This window comes from Eschrichtius robustus, chromosome 12 (genome assembly GCF_028021215.1).
Source record: "Eschrichtius robustus isolate mEscRob2 chromosome 12, mEscRob2.pri, whole genome shotgun sequence".
NCBI lineage: Eukaryota > Metazoa > Chordata > Mammalia > Artiodactyla > Eschrichtiidae > Eschrichtius > Eschrichtius robustus.
This window is the reverse complement of record NC_090835.1, coordinates 94,814,967-94,831,089: the sequence shown is the minus strand read 5'-3', so window position 1 is coordinate 94,831,089 and position 16,123 is coordinate 94,814,967. Positions and strand designations below refer to the sequence as shown.

Genomic DNA, 16,123 nt, shown 5'->3' with positions numbered 1-16,123 from the left:
TCTCCTCCGCCAGGCTTTGAGTTACTATACTTGGGCATTCCCAGCACAGAGCCTAGAGCAAGTATACTGAATGAATGAACCACTGCCCTGAGGTGGGGAAGGACGAAAAGTAGGATAAAAAGACATGGAAGTAAAATCAGGTATGAGGAAATCTACCGGATAAAATCATTTTCAGATGTAGTGTTAAAAGAGAATATGATCAAATTATCATGTTGTGTGTGTGTGTATACACACACATAATTTTGTCAATTAAAAAAAAAAGTATGAAAAAAAAAAAATCCAGAGCTGCTAATAGGGGGATACAGCATAAAGCTAAATTCTATTTGAACTTGGAAAAAGTAAAAATTAAGGAATGGTATCATTTTACCATTAAATATCTTAACAGTATATCACTATAACAGAAGGCCTACAAATTTCATGAATCATGCATGCTATTACTGTTAGTCTCAGTTTTTCATCACTTAGAAATGTACATGGGTGATATTAACAGAATAATTTGAAATGAATGTAGTTTTCTTCATAAAAATGTGTGTTCTGAATTATGTGAGTTAAGGAATACTGTTTTAGGACTTCATTTTACACATGATTATAAAATAATTCAAGACATCATTTAGAAGTTAAAAAGTAAATATATTATCCTGTCAATTCTCAAATTTTTACATATTATAGCCTAGTTTAGGAATTTTTCATATAATGGAGTTATCTGATTAACTGCTTTTCATACAATGCGTTACACTGGGTAATAACAAATAACTTTATTCAATATTTATGTGTGTCAGGCACTGAGCCAAGTGATTTATATGTTTTGTCTACTATAAGCCTCATTTATCATATGAGGGAATTGAAGATAAGATAAAAGAAGTATCTTATCTAAGATCACCCAGCCAGTCAAGGCAGAATCAGCCACCCTGAAGCAGGTGCTCAAAATCTTGCTTACACAGCTCTCTACAAGCAGAAAGCAAAAGCCAGTGCAGCCTTAACTCTGATATAACTAAGCAAACAGACAGAAAGGGTCAGTCTACTCCTGAAAATAAGGCACTTGAGCTATGTTAAGGAGCTGCTTCTTACCTTTAAGGGACATTTCTTACCTTGCATTTTCTTTTGGAGTGAGGGTGACCTCTCCATCAGAAGCAATATCAATCTCACAGTGCTCAGGCTGAATTCCTATCCCAAAGAGCTGGATGTCCTGAGAGGTATCTGCACCTACCCTGGTATGGTCCTGGCAACAGATCATTAAAGAAAGAAAAACCTACCCTTACAAGTAACTCAGCAAAAGTTTATCACAATCAATTCGAATAACCCAACCGCACATGCATGACAACATTAGATGAATCCGACGGAAGATGTGAGATCTGGCGCATTGTAGGTCAAAAGCTTACCTTAATACACTAAAGGTAAAATATGTTTAAACACTATAAAGAAAAAAAATCAAACCCTGATCAACAGTGATTAGCCATTATTTTAGAACATAAAGAAGTCAGACTTGATAGTAGAATACCTTGAGCTCCGGTTTTAACTTGACGACTTACTATCTATGTGACCGTGGGCAAGGTATTTCACTCTCTGAGCCTCAGTTTCTTTTTCTTTTTTTTTGTACAACCAGAACAACATTATTACTATGATCTAATGAGCAGGATTCTTTCGCAAGGATCACCTGAGTTAACGGTGAAAGTGCTTTGAGAACAGCTCTATAAATTCAAGAACCATTGAAAATAGTTTCATGGAAAGTCACATTTTCAAATATGTAACTTTTAAAATGATTAAAAAAATAGTTGAGTTTCTAATACCAAATCACAGAGTACTGAAGCCTGTGGATTATACAATGTACAGATTAGCATGATTTTTAAGTACCTCAAACCTCAGTCATGTGAGGACTGTGACCCCTGGTGACTCTGCCCACCGCTCATCCTCTTTGTTCTATTGCTCTAAAAATCATGCAGCCACTATGATAATAATACTTCCCTATTCAACAGAGAAACGGCAAGACTTGGTCTTTCAAAATTAAGATTTCAGAAACAATCCCTAAATGAATAGATCTTAAGTCCACTAGTGGACTCTCAATAAGTCAGGGGCTATTTGTGTCATATTTATTTCTGGAAAAAGTAGAATAAAAAGGATGATAGAAGACTGAGGTTCCTTTCTTCACTTCTAGCTTATTCTCCACTGCCTTCTGTATATTCACGAGGCAGCTCAGAATCCTTAACGAAGCAGTCTGAGAACTGCTGCAGTGAGCCCTGCAGCCTGGTCAGTGGCATTACCCTGAGGCCGAAGTGCCAAACCCAAAAGGCCACGCCCATCTCCACACCTGAAGGTGATTATAGGACCAAAAGTTATGTCCTGAGCATACAGGCTTAGGAGGGGTGGATATGGAAGAACCCTAGCTGTCTAATCTTCCACAAGAGTCTGCTTTAGGCTTGTGCTGATCTCGAGATCCCTTTAGAATTACCCAGAAGCATAATGGTGACTCTCCAGAGCTTCTCCGAATCCTGTCGCCATAGCCAGGGATCACTCTGAGACCCTCCATTGCTCACTCTGATGGAAAGCAGCCCAACTGCACAGCCCCAGTAGAATGCAAAAGAGCTGGTTTTCACTCTCAACGGTAACTTGACTGAACTACCAATCCTCTTACTTTTAATGAGAGCTAAGCTGGATACAAAAAGCAAAATCATGGGGACAGGCACCCAGACTCAAGTGGGAATCGTACGTGAAGGAATCAGGATTGCAACTATCTATTAGTATGCTCTCTTACCTTTAAATAATAAACCAGAAGTTCGTTGAGAGCAGGGTCTGCATTCAGGTTGACTAAGTAGCACTTGTCATCCCCCACCTTGATACCAGACGTCTCCAGGGAAATCCCCATACTTTCAAGTTGTCGTTGCCTCTCCTGTGCACAGACGCAGACAAAAGCAGGGAAGCTCTATTTGTTGCTCTAGTCATGAGATGTATCCGTGGAAAGCTTAAGTCACTATTTCTGGGGACAAGGCCAGTGAAATTACACATTCTACTCAGCTCAACCGAGTTTACTGAGATCCTAAAATGCATGACATCTTGTGTCAGTGTTTTAGGGGCACCAAGGGTGAACCAGGCACCATCCTGCCCTTAAGGGCTTCCCATCCAGTGGAGGTGGTAAGACCACACAACTAGAAGTAAAAGAGGAGAGCCCTGTGCCATTGGAGAGGAACAATGTGCTGCGGGGCTTCAAAGGAGGGAAATCATTATGGGTTAAGAGTCCACGAAAGGCTTCAGGAAGAGAATGTGTTTGAGATGGTTCTTGAAGCACAAGAAGAATTTCAGTAGGAAGAAATGGGGGAGCAGCAAGGTAAGGGCAGAGTGTTCTAGGGGAAGGGCAGAGGAAAGCACAGTAAAGACTCTGGGCGCACTGGATGATTTCAGGTGGGAAAGTCAATGTGGGAAAGCAGTGGGAGATGGGGCTGGAAGAGCAGGCTGGGTCCCTTTTGCAGAGGGCCTCAAATTCATTCAAGTTATTCAAGAAATATTTATGTGTTAGGTACAGATCTAGGGCTGGGCATATAAAAGCAAACAAAACAAAGCTACTTCATTCATGAAAACTTATATTCTAATGGAAGGAGAGAGACCATGACAAAACAGACAAGTAACATACAGAATTTCCAAAGGTGATATGGGCCATGAAGAAAAATAAAGCAATGTAGGAGTTATAGAAAGTTAGGTATATGTTTGTGGTATCTACAAGACACATACAAGCAGCAGGCTGGACTAGGTTCCAGTTACTGATTTCGAGCTACCTGATTGGGATGGTCCAATACTTACAAGTGGTCAATGAGATTAAACTGTTCATGAAATGCATAGTGTAGAGGTTCATCTCTCTCTCATACACACACACTCACATGATTAGTCCTTGCTTTTTATTTTCTCAAGTAAAGTTCATAACAGCATTTGCTAACAAGCTGAAGAATCAAGCACACTGAAAAAACTACTGATGTGCTGCATGTTGTGAATTCTCTGCCAATCAGGTAGCTGCATGCTTTGCCAGGTGATCTAAAACCACAGAACAGGTTTCTGGTTAAATGTGAAAAGCAGAACATATTAAAGATGTTTCCTGAACCATGCCTGTACAAATTCAGTGCTCTGCAACACTTCTAGCAAATACAGGGACCAAACGGTAGTTAATAAAAAACAATGAAGTCAGTGTCTAAAACGGATCTTTGCAGGCTCTAGTTCAGCAGAAAGAGGTCCTTAAAGGACTTTTTGAGGATGACAAGTGGCTGTACAGAAAAGACAGCAAATGAAAAAGAATCACTGTAGCACAGGGAAATATATTCAATATCCTGTGATAAACCACAATGGAAAAGAATATATATATATATATATATATATATATATATATATATATATATATAAAGAATGTCTACATGTGTATAACTGAGTCACTTTGCTGTACAGCAGAGATTGGCACAGCATTGTAAATCAACTCTACTTCAATTAAAAAATAAAATTAAAAAAAAAAAAAGAATCACAATATTTTAGGCCCAAGTTATCAAGCTACCTGTGCAATTTCTTCTGTTTTCCTCAGCTTCTCTTCCCAAGTCACTGTTAGTTCTCTTATCAGCTTTTCAGACTCTTCGAGCTTCTCTTTCAGTTCAGGGGCCTTCATAGCCTTTAAAATGAAAGCAGAGAAATCTGATTTTCTAATTTTTTCCACCATTGTGTACAAGACAATCCCTTATTGTCCTTCTTAAGCGGTTATCAACTGTCTGTTGGAAGCAATTAAGCCACACACTGTCAGGGGGTTTTAGACCTTTATTAATCAAATGAAGTGAAAGAGTAAATGGCTGCTACTCTTTGAGGGAGAAAGAGAAATTCCAGTGCCCTGAATTAAATTGATACAAATCATCCCAGAGTAATTTTATCCATCGTACTTAAATTTCACATTTAAAGACCTAAAAGATGCTAAAGTTCATCTTCAAAATAGAAAAGTATGAGAACAAGTTACTTAAGTAGACTTCTTTTTCAATAAGACAGAGATCAACAAACATCACTAATAAACACATTCCAGTTATATTAACCTACCAGGAAAGGTGGCAATTCTTCTCATTTATTTTAAAATTTGAGTCTGGGCCATTTGAACTACTTTTCTTATTGATGGTAATAAACTTAGCATATTTATTACTCAGGTGGAAATAGGACTTCTGGTTTAAAAGGCAGTAATTTCCCTCTGTGTTTGCTCAGTGAGGATAATTAAGGGGTCTAAATATAGCTATATGCAGCTTAAGAAATTTGGGGGGCCTTTACTTGGCCACATATGCTTTTTTGACACCCTATAGAAACATGAGCCTCTGCAGAGTATAACCCTATGACCAAGAAAGATGGCAGAGCTCAGACAGGAAGCTGAAGTGGCGAAGATGTGGAGGCCAGCTGAGGATGCTTGAGCCTCACTCTGTTAACAGAGCCTGGGAGTGACATTTAGTGCTGGGTCCAAGGGGACACACATGAAAATTCTACGTGAACCTGCTGTGGTTCCTCTGCTCTACCCTTTGGCCAGGCATTCTTCTAGCTACCCGGCCTAGATTATAAGGTGACAGTGGAAATGCAGATTCACAGAAAAGAGGGAGGATGGAGATGATCCACCTACAGACAAATTCCAGAGCTGTTATACTCTCCTCCTAGGATCATGACTCTCATCAAAGTTCATCAGCATTTTGATTTTTCAGGTGTTCTGCTACCCTTCTTGGCATCGATTTAAAAAAAAATTATGCTTGATGCACTCAATGATGATTATGATGATAATCACAAAAAGAGCAACATTTATCGAGCACTTACCATGGGCAAAGTCATTGTGCTAAGTGCCTTCCAGTATCAATGTTGTACTAGGGGTTAGCGATAAAAAAATTAATAAAACATGCCTCTTGCACTTTAGGAGCCCGTGGCCACGAAGAAGAGAAAAGACATGTAAGCAAATAGTTATGATGCAACTCCACGATCACCAATAGATGGAATATTCAGATCCCTGGCTTTGACTTCCTTTTCTTTGTGGGGTCAGAAGAGAGTAGTATGAAGGAATGTGAACTTAGAAGTCTTAGGTACACACCATGTGGAAGCATGTGACTGAAGTTAAGGCACTTGACCTTCATCTCAGTCCTGTTACTATTTCAGTGAGACAGTGCCTCTCTGGCAACAGCTATTTGGAAAGGGTTATGGTTATTAAAGTCTGGGTAAAGCCAAGGAAAGATGGTAACAATGCAAAATGATTTTGTTCCCTGTCAGGAGCTGATATTAAAAAATAAAATAAAAGGAGATTTCTGAATTTTTCCTAATGCTAACTATTCTTTTTTTTTTTTTTTTGAATTATGCTAACTATTCTTGAACACCTTGTCCTCCACGACTTAATGAGGAGATAATACAGAACTAATTTCTCTGAAAATGGCAAGGCTGCCGTGGGAATGTAATCTACAATGTTAATGTTACAATGTTAATCAAAGCAGCATATTTGGGTCTTGGGATTTCACATTGGAAGAGATCTGGACTCAAGGGCCAACTGATTGACTGAAGCAAACAGGCAATAGCAGCACCTCTCTTTTAATTGTCTGCTTCCTCGACTGTCAGTTCATGGGAGGGAGCCTTGCATTATACGCCTGTTGTCTTCACAGTGCTTAGCACGGAGAAGATGCCCATCAACTCAGAACTGCTGAAGCACATGAGGTGACCCGGAAGTGCAAGCGAGCTCAACCTCGCCTCGCCACTCAGACACCACCAGCCAGGGAGCTTGGATCACGGGGAGCACCGGGCTGACCATACCTCAGCCTGCGAGAGTTGCTCTCTCAGTTTCTCCACTTCCTCCCGCAGTTCCCGGATGACTTTTGCGTTGGGATCCTCATTCACAATGGCATGGTTAACGATCCTTTTGGCTCGATCAGCATATCTCAGTGTGGAGAGGGTCTCTTCGTAGTTGTCCGCTGCTGGGCTAATGGTGGCGATCATAGAGGTCTGGCTGTTGCCCCCCAGATTGTCCTGCAAAATATTTCAAATAAATTCTTAGGAAACGAGGCCCATTCCACGCACAACGCACGAGGGAAGCAGCAAACGTGCACGGATGACCTTCTCGGTGAAGAAAACTCAGTGTGGAAATGGGTTTGTAGTTCACAAATAAGTTTATGACAGATGAAAGGTGGTCTCTCTCTCTATTCACGTCAGTGCACAATGCCTGTCAAACAGCATTATAATGGAAAAAAGGCAACAGGAATGAGTTTTCATCCTGCATGTTTAGGAATCAGGATAACAGTATTGTCAGGAGTTCGTTGTGTAGTATTTTGCACACACTTCTCAGCTGTCACCACTGAAACAGCCAATTTCTAGTTGGAAAAGAACACGAGAACAATGAATTACCTTAAGAAGCCAAGTGAGGACTGAATCGCGATAAGGCACAAATTTGTTTTTACCCTTGCCAGCTGCCTGGTCAGCCAGCGATGAGATAACCAACCCCAAGGTTGTAAGTGATCTGCCAAGAGAAAAATAAAAAAAATTAGTTTTATGGAGTATTTATTTTGTTTTCGTAAAATAATAATCCTTCTACGTAATACGTATAAAATTATAAGTCCCTAAAGCTGATATCATCAAGTCCACATTCATTTGTCAAGAAGCTGAGAAAAAGGAAAACAAAAAGTAACCCCATTAATTTAAAAGAATGAATTTAGAATCCCTGTAGAATCTATTCCGTTCAATCACAGGACCTGTGAAACATACATTTCAGAACCTGGAAACATACATTTAAAAGATCACACTAGAGAATTATAATTTACTTCAAATATTATGTTTAAAGTCTCAACCATTTACTCTTTGAGTCTAACTTGGACCACTCTGGCCTCTGATTTTCCCAGAGTAACAATGTAACTTGCAAAGCACCCTTCCACTACAGTTACAAGGTACATCCTGTTCATCTGCTTAAAGCTGGCAAGCTTATTTCAATGTGGAGTTGCTACAGTTTAACAAAAACAAAGAACTACCCAAGCAGAATCTTGGAAGCCTTCCCAGGCCTACTGAATCAGAACCCGTTAAAGGTATCTCCAGGTGATTCATATGCACATTAAATTTTGAGAAGCCCTGGCTGAACAATACCCAAAGTGATACACACATTCAGGTGCCAGGCCTGTGAGTCTCAAAAGTGGTCCTGGGACCAGCAGCACCAGCACATCTTGCAGCCTTGTTAGAAATGCACATTCTCAGGCCCCACCACAGACCTACTGAATCAAACATTCACGGTGGGACTCAGGAACCTGAGCTTTCACAAGCCTTCCAGGTGATTCTGATGCAGGTAGAGTTTGAGAACCACTGGTCTAGGCTAATGAGTGCCCCGTGGTGGTTAATACATGTTCTCTGCACTTGGAGAAAAGATCACCATAGAAACAACAGATTTGTGGTACTGAGGGATGAAGGACATCCTTCTATCATAGTTAAGTACCAACTGCTCTTTTAAAAGAAATCAACTGAATTCCAAGTTTAGCAGCCAGAAAAGAGCAGTCTCAGGACATCTCCCGGGACTGCAAGGAAGGTTACATGATATCATAAAGACAAAACCTTTTGTAAATGATTAAAAAATTAAAAGCTACTACGTATTTATAAAAAACAAGGAAGGACACAAATCAGCATGTGACTAGAGCTTAGCAAGTGAAAGACTACACAGCTTTCTTTCTAATGTTAACAATAGATTTCCATTAAATAAGTTGAAAGGAGTAAAAGCATATTTCCCACCACACAATATAATTCTCCAAAGGTGAGTCACTGGAAAAGTCATTGAAATACAAAGCAATTCCAAGAGGCAAAAATGAGTCAGAATTTTAATAACCAACAGCCATTACTGCCAAGTGACATAAATTATGTGTATCATAATTGACAAATTTAAAAGTTAAACAAATCCATCCCAAGAGAAATGAAAACATATGTCCAAACAAAAACTTTTATAACAATTTTCATAGCAGCAATATTCACAACAGCCAAAATGTGGAACCAGCCCAAATGTCCACCGAATGATGAAGGGAAGAATAAAATGTGGCATGTCCTTGCAAAGGAGTGTTATTCAGCCATATGAGAGGAATGAAGTTCTGATACATGCTACAACATGGATGAACCTTGAAAACTTACAAGAGAAAGAAGACAAACACAAAAAGCCACTGTCCTGGGTTGTATAGTGTCTACTCCCCACCCCCAAATTCATGTCCACCAGAACCTTAGATGTGACCTCATTTGGAAATAAGGTCCTTGCAGATGTAAATAGTTAAGATGAGATCATACTAGCTTAGGGAGGGCTCTGATCCAATGACTGGTGTCCTTAAAATAAAGCCATGAGAAGACACAAAGACACACAGGGGAAAACAACAGGTGCAAATGGAGGCAGAGACTGGAGTGATGCATCCACAAGCCAAGGAGTGCCGGCAACCACTAGAAGGTAGGAGAGAGGCATGGAAGAGATTTTCCCTCTCAGTCCCCAAGAAGGAACCAACCCTGCTAATCCCTTGATTTTGGACCTCTGGCTTTCAGAACTGTGAGAAAATATATTACTGTTGTTTTAACCCATGCAGTTTGTGGTAATCTGTTATGATAACACTAGGAAACTGATACAGCCATATACTGTTTGATTCCATTTATATATGAAATATCCAGAAGAGGCAAACCTATAGAGATGGCAGTCGTGGTTGCCCAGGGCTGGGGAGGTGGGGGGAAGGGGGAATGATTTGGACACCAGGTTTCTTTTGGGGATGATGAAAATGTTTTAAAATTAGATTGTGGTAATGGTTACACAACTCTATGAATATCATAAAGCTACCGAATTGTACACTTTAAAAGAAATTTTAAGAAAGAAAAATGGCATGTGATATATATGAAATAGAGGGAAAAAGGAGTTCAATATAAGGCAAAAACACATTTCTGCTTTAGATATAGAATACTGGGCATTTTTCACATTTTGCTACTATTGAAATGAAATTTTCATTTGGAAGCAACTCTTTGGACTATCCCCAATTTTTCATACCCAAATGCAGCAGAAATTACTTTAATTCATACCAACTATAAAGAGCTCAGTGACTCAAGGGTCAATAACGGCAATTCTGAGGTTAACAGTGGTCCTACAGCTCTATAACTTATTCAGTTAGAGAAGCTTATCACTTGTAGAAGCCATGCTCTTTACCTAACGGTGTGCATACATTCAAAACAAGAACTTCATCTGAACCTAATATGGTCCTCTTGGAACAAAAAGAAATAAACTGCAGAATGAGTGGGACTCAGTGATGACTGAGAGGTCACCAGGTTACCCAGTGACGAGGGGTCCATGCCACCCCCCCTTTCTGGGTTCCCCCCTGGAAGCACTGATCCAGGGGCATCTAGGATCCTAAAAACCATTTGAAAGTTCAATGTCTGAAAGTTGAACACCAGGCTTCCATATTTTAATGGGAATTTTATTCCCAGGGACCTTAAAAATATAACAAAATAACTAATTATGGACCCTGCTAGCCCTGCTGTTTCAGCCTGGAGACAAACAGGCAGCTCATGGGTGTCAGAACCGGGTGGGAGTTTTTTGCCAATTTTAGGGGCTGAAAACGTTACTCCAGGAATCTTTCTCATTCTAGCAAAGCACTGCTCCCTTCCTGAACCTGCTGGAGGTGGAGACAGTGAGGAAGCTCCTAATGGTTAAATCTCTCACCACAAGTTCTTGGGCGGGGGTCAGGAGAAGACGGGGGAGGGGCTGGCTGGGGAGGAAGGAAGACTTAGGCCAGGCGATAACATCTATAAACAGACAGCCAACTATAACAAGGGAGAATCTGGGATCAGAAAGAAAGTAAATAAAACTCAGGAGGATCAAAAATAAAAGTGGCTCGCTGAAAAAAAAACCTGTCAGATATATGTATACGTACAGCTGATTCACTTCACTGTACAGCAGAAACCAGCACAACATTGTAAAGCAACTATACCCCCATTTAAAAAAGTGTCATAATTCAACTTTTTTTTTTTTTTTTTGCTTTTCTATACCTTCCTTAAACCTACCTAGTTTCCCTTGAAACCCCAATCACCAGATTCCTTCCCTTAGGAGTAGATATGATGTGATGTGAGCTATCAATAATGTCTAGGATGGATTTCAAATCTATTTTACCTACGTTTCCTGTGATCTTTTTCTAAGATCGTAAGTGTAGGACTTATTAAACTTTATCAGAGTCAGCTGTGTATGCATTGCTCTTTCTACTTAGACTGTGACCACCATGGCAGCAGAGACTGCTATGCCTGGCTTACAGAAAGCACTCAGTCAATATTTGCCAAGTTACTACGCTGAGTCTAGAACACACTGAAGAACAGAAGACAAACCTCTTCCTAAAAAGGGCTAATTCAATGACGGTTTGGGTACATTCTGTGGGTGCTAGCCCAATATCCATTTTCCCCTTCTTACTTGCTAACGGACACCTGATTTTGCTGGGAAGCATGTACCGAGCTAAAATCTCTACAGAGTCCTCTGTAGCTCGGAGAAGCCATGAAACACAGTTCTGGCCAATGAGACGTAGGGAGATATTCCTGGGAGGGGCTTCCAAGCAGTCTATGGTTCTCCTGATAGAAAAGGTACATAGTCAGCTGACAGAAGCCGGTGGTCATTTCCCCATCTTGTTTGGAACACAGATATGGATACAATGCCTGGAATGGTAGAGCTGTCTTGAGGTCATGAGAACCACATGAACGCATACTAAGGTTAGTACATACAGCTGTGTGCCTGATAGCATTTCTGAGGTGCTGGACCTGCCTCTGACTTCTTGATAAGTGAGAAAGATTAACTCATCACTTGGTTGTCATTGCAGTGGTTTCTGTTGCTTACAGCATAATGCAATCCTTGGCTTTTACAGAATTAGTCAAAAGATGATGAAGTTAGTGGAACTGAGTTTAGCCCTCTTCCCCAGGAAGTCCCCACTCCTTACAGGAAAGGAGAAATGCAAAGTGGCAATTTATGTGGAAAATTATGGGGAAAGGACAGCACCATCACATGAAAGGAGAGGAAAGAAAATAGTTATAGCTACAGTATGGGCTTCATTTCCACTCACCACTGTTTTCCAGTGACTAATGCAAATCATTAAACCCAAATGTTCATCTAATGAGTATCATTCCCAATCTCATTTCCATTTCAATTGCTGTGGTGTAATAAAAAACCATATATGAACATTTCCAAAAAAAAACACGTTCTTTTGCACATTTGTTCTGGGGACATTAATATATGTTATACCTAGAATTCTGTCATCAAGTAAGCTCAGGGAATCATGAAGTTATACAGGATTCATGACTGCAGGATTTCTGAGAGCTTTTAGCACTGGGACTCTCCAAAGGAAGGCTTTATAAGTAGCCTTTCTCAAAATTATTTATCCAGGGGTCTTTTTCTCCCCAGAGCCACTTGAGGAACTAGTATTTCACAAGAATGTTTTGGGAAACACTGAAGTAACAATGGCACATGTCCCAAAAGATGTGGCTACTGCATCCTCAGGAGCAAATTTTTCCTCTGTCCCTTGTGGGTCTCTTGTGTTAAATACAGAGACATTTATTCAGATTTCTTTCTTCCATATGTGGACCCTGCAATGCACAAGTGGTAAATTAACAAGGACCCCCCACCCGCCCTTGAATAATGGACAGAAGGCAGGCTACTTTTATTCTCCCCTGGTACAAGTTCCTGTTTAGTTCTGCAGGCAAAACCCACTGAAATGAGGTTTCCGAGAGGAAATGAACAAGAGTCATGGAGGGTACTCAAGAAGAAAAAAAGGATTGAGTCACATGAAACATTAGAAACACTGTGCTTATAAGTTATTAAAACAAATTATATGACAGAATCCTAGGAGTAACATATATTAATATCCCTCAAACAAGTGTTCAGTAGAGCCCATTTTTGAAAATGTTTAGTATATACTTTATTATTAACCACAGTAACTGAAATGGAAAGGAGACTGGGGAAGATACTCATTAGATGAATACAGTTGGGATTCAATGGTTAGCCATTGCTGAGAATAAAACAGGACCGTTTTCAATGACATTCCTAGGGGTATTAGAGAGTGTTCCATGATCTAAGTCAGTTCTCAGAGAAGCTGAACCAGCCAGGCTCCAGGAGCAGGGAAAGGCTTCGCCCTTCCGCCCTCAGTAGACGGAGGAGCAGCGGACGGACTCCCGGACGTGTCCCCTGTGAAGATGGTCTGCAGATGACCTATCCCTCCCCAGCCCTGAACAGGCCTTGGCGGTACAGCCATAGAGTGCCTTAGCTCTCCGCGTGAAGGAATAACGTGTGCTGTAAAGCTCTTAAGAGCTTAAGGAGAGATGAAGCCCCTAAATCCAGAGCCCATTAAGCAGACACTAATGTCTGTGTGAAGTCCCTGGCAGGTCTGCTTAAGAGGATTATTAATGTTCCATATAAAGAAGCCCCAGTAGGAGGCTGAGAAAAAGCTTAGGAAACATGTCAGAGGTTTCTTTAATTTTAGCCCTCCACTGGGCACTGATTTTAAGGCTTAAAAAACCATTTGCGGAACTATCAGGCAGCAGTTTCAATATACTATTTTACTAGTACACACTTACATAGAGCTTACTACGGGTAGGCCTGTTCTAAGCATGCCACAAGTAGTCACTAATTTAATCCTCACAACAGCCTTACTCATAGTGTTTGCTCATCCACATTTTACAGGTGAGGAAACTGAGGCACAGAAAGGTCACACCCCTAGTTTCTGTAACTAAGAAGCTCCTATGTCTCCTCTGGGAAGCCTCCCACAAACCTTCCAGCTGTGTTGTCACCCATGTCCCCACCGCATCCTATGTGTAAGTTTCTATGGCAGTTAATGTATTAATATCACTCCTCCAAAGGTCTCCTTCCCCACTGGACCTTGAACCTCCTGAGGCCAGGGTCTGATCTTACTCACCCCTTTCTTCTTATGCCCAGTCGGTGTTCAACACATATTTGCTAAACGGAACAAAAAAGTGCAGGTCCATTTATCTCTTATTGGATATCCTTGGGGCCACATGTGTTTTGAAATTCAGAATATTTTGGATTTGAGGAAGTTCAGTGCATACACTTACCCATGACCACTGGTGGGATAAGGGACAGCAGCCCATAGTAAAATTCATTAACATTTCTGCAGCTAAACTTATGAACGGCCACACTAAATGAGTAAATAAAGACCATAAATGAAGATAAAGACCTCATCAGAGTTCAGGTCAGGGTTCACCAACAAGTGAGCTATGAAGAAAATCAGAAAAGCACTTGGTTTTCAGAGCACTTTGGATTTTGGAACTGCAGGTGAAGGACTATGGGCCTCTCTTTCTAAGAAGGTCTCTAAGACAGCTGTGCAGACCATGGCATGGTCCTACTGTGAGAAGATGTCCCATCAATTCAGTGACTAAGTACCAGTGACCATGCTGAGAACTTGGAGGACACCTGGTGGAGACCTGGATCCACAGTGGGCTCCCGGCACATACGCACCAACTCAGGGAGCTGAGAGAGATGTGTGGGGTAAAGAAAAAAGCCCTGGACTAAGGTTCAAGGGAAAGGGTTCAGAGGCGGCTCCACTCCCTTCGAGCCAGCTATTTTGGGAAAAGCACAAGACCAACTTGGCAGACACATCCACAGGCTGGTAAATGTGTCCTAAAAAAACACGCTTCAATGCTGGGTGATGTAGCACTTCTCAACATTACCTGCTCAAGAAAATCCCCCCACCTTCTTTTGCTTTTTTGGATAAAGTTAACTTACTGTATCTTAACCTATGTGCTCCTCGAGGGCAGCAATCATGCTGTAACAAATAACCACAGACACAGTGGCCTAAAACAACACAACTGTATCATCTTACAGTTCTGGAGGCCAGAAGTCCAGAACGTGCTTCCCTGAGCTAAAACCAAGGGGCCGACAGTGCTACGTGCCTTCTGGAGGCTCGAGGGGAGAACCGTTTCCTCGCCTTTTCCAGCTTCTACAGGTGCCCACGTCTCTCAGCTCATGGCCCCTTCCTCCGTCCTCATGCGAGCAATGGACCGCGAGGTCTTTCTCACCCATGTCACCCTGACGCTGGCTCTGCCACTTCCTTCTTTCACTTATAAGGAGCTTTCTGATTACATTAGATCCACCCGAATAATCTTCTCATCTCAAAATCTTTAACTTAATCACATCTGCAAAATCCCTTTGTGAGGTAAAATATGCACATGTTTTGGGAATTAGGACCCGGACATATTTGGAGGACAGGCAAGCAATATTCTGTCTACAACAATATCTAAGTTCCTCTTGCATCCCCACATCTAAAGCAGTGCCAGACAGACACATAGCAGAGGCTTAATAAATGTCTGCTCAGCTTTTATTCATACTACTTAAATATCTCCAACCTCATCTTTAAACAGAGATAAAGACACATATAATGAACCTCATATGAAATAATGCATATGAAAGTGCCCCCAAAACTAAAAAGAACCATAAAAATGTAGATATCTCACAGACTAGTAGTAAGGAATACATACATCCATTTGTGAAAGAGCCAGTATATAACTAAGGAAAGATAGTAGGAAGTTAAGAGAATGCCATTCAATCCATTAAGTCATAATGGAAAAGAGCCAGTAGCTGGAGTACCTAAATCATGTTATCATGTGGCCTTGAGGTAGTCCAGTTTGAGACACTACATAATTTAGTGTCCAAATTGAAGGGGGCACTATTAATATTTCCTCTGGGACAAAAGTATCAATCAGGACTCTTCCCGGCAAACAGAACACTTGGGCACCCCACTTACAGCAGTGGGGTGAGCCTGGGCTCTCGAGCCAAACTGCCTACAACCAAATCTAAGATCCACGCTTAGAGTTTTGTGACCCTGGATATATTATTCCACTGCTCTCTGCCTTGGTTTCCTCATCTGTAAAATGGGTATAATAGACCCATCTCACGATGCTGATGTGAGTTATTACATATAGAGCATTCAGAACAGTGCCTGGCATATAGTAAGAGGTCAATAGAAACTAGTGATCGTTACACATGAAGGCCAGCCATACTCAAAATTTCCATAAATTCACAGCACAGAATTCCCAGTGGCTTCCCACAAGTGCAGACACAGGCAAAGGGCTGGCATGGCTTAGCACCAGTAAACAAATGTCTAGGAGCAGTGACAGTCTTTTCTTTTCT

At 41.0% G+C, this 16,123-nt stretch overlaps 1 protein-coding gene across 1 annotated transcript in view; it reads right to left on the bottom strand.

The window, feature by feature from the left end:
• Window positions 1–16,123, bottom strand: part of KIF13A (kinesin family member 13A) — a 215,165-nt gene that overhangs the window by 50,592 nt on the left and 148,450 nt on the right. Inside the window, 5 exon segments of the mRNA XM_068557132.1 lie at window positions 1,089–1,219; window positions 2,750–2,884; window positions 4,526–4,636; window positions 6,775–6,987; window positions 7,363–7,474. Of these exon segments, the coding sequence (XP_068413233.1) occupies window positions 1,089–1,219; window positions 2,750–2,884; window positions 4,526–4,636; window positions 6,775–6,987; window positions 7,363–7,474 (702 nt within the window).